Raw genomic sequence first — 5,133 nt, forward strand, 5'->3', positions numbered from 1 at the left:
GACAATTATGAAACTGTTGTGTTGAAACTATTCCAAAAGTTTGCAGTGTTCCATTTTGTTGTTACCGCAGCCCAGTTTAAACTGCACAAACACTAATTCAGTAACCTTTGGAGCACCTCAACTAAAAGTTCCTGGTAATCTCAAATTTTCAAATTGACAGCAGTTGAAAGGCGACTGCAACAGAATTCCTTTAGGATCTGGTTCAAGCACATTACTTATTTATTTTTAAGTGTACATTTACACTCCTGAGCTTGGTAACTGCGTTGCAGGTGCATTCCCCAGGACTGCCATCAAAAGCACTGTTTGAAAAATCAGTCACGCATTATGATTAATATGAAACTCAGCAACAGTCTCAGGTTTCAGAAATGAGGTATACTAATTCAGTTTCTAATTATGCAATTTCCTGGTTTATTGGGAAATCACATTATTTTGTGAATTAAGAGCATAATTGTAAGAAGATTATTAAAATAAATATACCTTTTGTCATATATTGTGACATTTTAAACTTAATGTAACAGTTGCATTACCACAGCATTCTGTTTCTAACACATTATTGCATAACAGCAAAATGATTAATCTCAGCAAATCATCAATTCTCCAAATCATAAGAACATATATTCCTACTGCTATCATTATCGAATAAAGGTATCAAATCTATCTTCTCAAAACCTGCAAACAAAAACCACCAGAATTGTAATTATAACAACAGTATTGCTGAATTAAATTCTGAATACTGTGTGGTACTTAAGTGTTTGAACACAGAGATAAATAGAAAAGCATTGAGTGTAAATGGTTGCTTTTTAGCAATCTTCTGATGAACTTTATAACCAGTAACATTCCTGAAATGAATTAGTAAAACATTTTCATCCTATAGCTTATCTTTAGAATGTAATAAAAGCAACTTTCACTGGACTGTTGGGTATCAGTGCAGTTCCTGCTAATAAATCAACAGCACAAGGGAGAAACAATTATATTTATCACATCCCTGCTACATCATTAAAAGCAGCTTCTCTTTATTTGAATCGATTCCATGTTGACACCGCCAAGCTGAAAGCAATGATTTTGGAATTTTCATGCTGCAAGTCCGTGAAGTTTGAACTTTCTTCTCAAGATGTCTTATAATTAGAAGTGAGCCAGGTCAGCCCTTCATAAAGTCCATCTCCAGTGGTTGCTGAGGAAGGTTGAACATACCAGTTGCGATCTCGTATCCTGGTCAGGCCCAGTTTCTCTTGAATCTCATGAGGTTTCATGGCTTCAGGCAGGTCTTGCTTATTTGCAAAGATCAGAATGATGGCATCACGCATTTCTCTGTCATTAATGATGCGGTAGAGCTCTTGCCTGGCTTCATCAATGCGGTCTCGGTCAGCGCAGTCCACCACAAAAATCAGCCCCTGGGTGCCTGTGTAATAGTGTCTCCAAAGAGGTCGGATCTTGTCCTGGCCACCCACATCCCAGATATTGAACTTTACATTCCTGTATGTCACTGTCTCCACATTAAAACCTACAGTCGGGATGGTGGTGGTGGGCTGTCCCAGTTTAAGTTTGTACAGGACAGTGGTCTTCCCAGCTGCATCTAGGCCTAGCATCAGAATCCGCATTTCTTTGTTTCCAAAAATCTTTGACAGGAATTTACCCATTATTTTCCAATCAACATCAAATACGTTCCTGGGAACAATAAGTTAAATTTTAACAGAGTATCCACACCCTCTGAAAAAAATTTAAAAGTACCAGTCCTGTCAGAAATATTTGATGAAAAAAAATCAAAAGGAACCTGTTTCAGTGGAGGTTTTCCAGCTGCAGCAAATACAACGCTGAAGAAAGACTTCTTGCTGTTCTGTCACTTCCTTCTAGTTTGTCCAGACTAAAGCAAATGTTGACAAGGGAAAAGTTTTCTTCCTGACCTAACAGCTCAGATTGTAGCAGTTAATCCCCGTTTTTAGAAAAGGAAGTTGTATAGCTTCTGAAATCCATTGTCTTTCCTATTGCTGAGGAACTGTCAATTTGTAAGGTTAACGACTCCAAAATAATTGCACAGATTTCAAAAAAGTGCAGACTGAAACTGATTTGAAACAACTCGTTCATTCTCCTCCTGTCCTATCCAGTGGGTTTGAGGCCTTACTCAGGCCTATAAAAGCCACCTGCTGGAGAAGACTGAAAATTGTTTACTTGACTTTCTTGCATCTAATTAATCTATTTAGCTAAATGTATTGACGGCAGTTCAATAAAACTGGCATTGATAAGTTATTAAAGAATTCATAAAACAAGTTAAAAAATCAGTAACAGAAAGTCCCTCATTCAAATGTATTGTTGCATAAAAGCAGTCAAGGCAAATAAAGACTATTCAATCCTTTGAAACTCACTCCTCTGGTAACCAAATAGACCTAAACAGTTTTCTTGATAATTTATTTTTCACTATATTAAATTTCAGTTGTCTAGTCCCACGTAATTTACTTTGAAACTTGCTTCATTTATCTAATCAATATTATTCAATATGTTCCTTTATTCATCGTTTGAGTTTTACTCGTAGCTGACAAAAGCAAAATATTTCAGGAGCTGGAAATTCAAAGCAAATATAGAATTTGCAACATCTTCTATTTTTCTGATAGCTTATTCCTTTTTTACTTAGAGGGACTCTAGATACTTGACATTGTTTTTAAGGGTCTCTAATTGTATGCTAACCAAATTTGTTCTTCAAGTGTAGTTGATCACTGTCTGGCATTTATAACAATTTGCAGATTTGTTTTTGTTGTATATTCTGCAATCTTTCAAAGTTTTAATTGTTTAAGTACATTTCTGACTCCATGATTTATTAAAATGCCACCTCCCCAGGTCATGCCACACCGTTGTACGTATCCATCTTCATTTTCACCGTTGCAAAGCCATTTCCCTATCATCCACATTTATAAATTGCAAGTTAATTTTGTGTAATTGTGTGTGTGTGTGTGTGTGTGTGTGTGTGTGTGTGTGTGTGTGTGTATAATCTCTCCCAATCCACAAGACAGGCAAAAGATCAAAATCACCACCACCAGTATGCTCCTCCACCCACCCATCCCCTTCAGTGATGATCCATTTCATTCCAAATTTTACAATGCACTTAATGTAAAATTCCTATCCTTAGTTAGAACTTCCCCATGGCTCCATGTCATCATATTTCTGAAATATCCTTTGCTCATTTTACACCCTCCTGCAACAAGCTGTACTTCCCTGTTTACAAATCCTCCTCCTGATGACCCATCATTACTAGCATAACCTTCTGCCACTTCAGCTTAACCCAGCTCCCTACCTTTCTCTATTCCTTTAAGTAATCTCGTTGGATATTCCATTCTGCTGAGGGAGTGTTGACACTGTCAGATAAGAATCAATAAACTGAGGCCACCTTTCATGTGGGTACTAAAGATCTTACAGTACCTTTCAGGGAAATGAAGAGAAATCCTTCTAGGTAAGATTCAACCCTCAAACAGCACCACAGAATCATTTATCATTAGATCTTGTTGAATCAAATTGTTTGCTGCATTTCCCCACCTTCCAACAGCAGCAACGCCTGAAGATGAAATTAACCACGTCACAATGCTATTGAAAATGGGGACATTTCTATTCAGTTTTAATAGTTACATCTTGAGTTATTTTTTGTATTTTTACCTATTCCATTTTGCCATTCCCTTTTAAATTTTTAATTATTATATGTTCAGCGGTGTGTGTTACCAGGCATCTATTAGTGACTTTTTATTCATCTCAAGGTTTCTACCTTACAACAGGCTTTGGGGAAAATCAGCTACTCACAGTCAGCCTTTCATAAACCTCCTGGTGAACAAAAGTAAATGGCTAGAAACTGAATCGCACTCGTTTTTGGTGCATTAAATTGGTGCTACATATGTCTCTAATGCCCATCAGTTTTCCCTATGAAACAATTTTTTGCCAACTTGGCCGAAAGTCCTTTAAAAGTCATTAGGATTATGTCCATCTGGAACCCTGCGTCAAAAGGGGACTTGCAGAGTTCTTGATCCTGTACACCCAGTTTTGTACTCCTGCCCTGACTTTGCTGCACAGCATTCTCTTGAGGACCTCAGCCCTTAACAACATACTACCCGTAACACTCAGACAGCAGGAACGTACCTCATGACTGCCAGGGAGGAAACAAACATTCTGGGAGGGAGAGCCAGACAGCCAAAGAGCTGTGATTTAGTCAATGGGACATTGAGATTCTAAACAGTGTAATAGAGTCCAGAGGGGGTGTGTTGTACTTCAGGGGAAGCAACAGACTTGCTGGGGCTGCTCTTCTCAAAGCTTGGAGAAAGTAGCTGGAGTGGTGCAGGAGTCCCCAGACAATGGAACAACGTCAGGAGAGATTTCATGACTTGACTGTAAAATCAAAAACAAAAATAGATGGGGGAAATTGGAAGCTGAAGCAGAAAGTGCTCAAAACACTCAGCAGGTCAGGCAGCATCTGTGGAAAGAGAAACAGAGTCAATGTTTCAGGTTGAAGAACTTTCATCAGTACTGGGAAAGAGAGGAAAAAATGTGGTATTAGGTGGCAGAGAAGGTGGGGTGGATAGGACAGAGGAAATGTCTGTTATAGGGTGAGACGAGGGTTACCAATGGGATTCATTGTTGATGGGTCAATTAGAGGGTGACAAGAAAGTGTGATGTTCAGGTCAAGGTGTTCTAATGGGCAGGGGAAAAAAATCAAAAAGAACCACAAGAAAAAAAGAAACCGAGCCAATATCACACACGTATGTCTTACAGCCAAAATGGCCAGTTCTGACGTAGGAAGAAAGCAGGTTATCAGAAGCTGATGAATTCGATATTGAGTTTGGAAAGCTGCACTGATGGGAGATGGGGTACTGTTCCTTGGGCTTCATTATAACAGTGCAATATTTATCATATTCACAGCCTCCTCCACACATACCCTGGCTGACCCAACCAGGTTAAGCCGCTTTTCTTTGCGTCTAAAGGTTTTGTTCTATTATTGTCACATGTAACGAGATACAGTGAAAAGTTTTTGTTTGCATCCCTTCCAGACAGAACATGCCATTCATAATTACATCGAGGTAGTAAAAAGAAAACAGAATGCAGAATATAGTTTTGTAGTTACAGAGAAAGTGCATTGCAGGTAGACAAATAAAGAGCAAGGGC

The 5,133-nt window shown here is 38.5% G+C and overlaps 1 protein-coding gene across 1 annotated transcript; it reads right to left on the reverse strand.

Annotated features, from left to right (window-relative positions):
- Nucleotides 1-264: 264 nt before the first annotated feature.
- Nucleotides 265-2,275, reverse strand: LOC127568150 (ADP-ribosylation factor 6-like). Its single transcript, XM_052011540.1, has 2 exons — nt 1,772-2,275; nt 265-1,665 (listed from the first exon to the last, which is right to left on the reverse strand). The coding sequence occupies exon 2, from the start codon at nt 1,635-1,637 to the stop codon at nt 1,107-1,109; it is 531 nt and encodes a 176-aa protein (XP_051867500.1). The 5' UTR covers nt 1,638-1,665; nt 1,772-2,275; the 3' UTR covers nt 265-1,106.
- Between the last annotated feature and the right edge of the window lie 2,858 nt (nt 2,276-5,133).

Source organism: Pristis pectinata, chromosome 3 (assembly GCF_009764475.1).
Source record: "Pristis pectinata isolate sPriPec2 chromosome 3, sPriPec2.1.pri, whole genome shotgun sequence".
NCBI lineage: Eukaryota > Metazoa > Chordata > Chondrichthyes > Rhinopristiformes > Pristidae > Pristis > Pristis pectinata.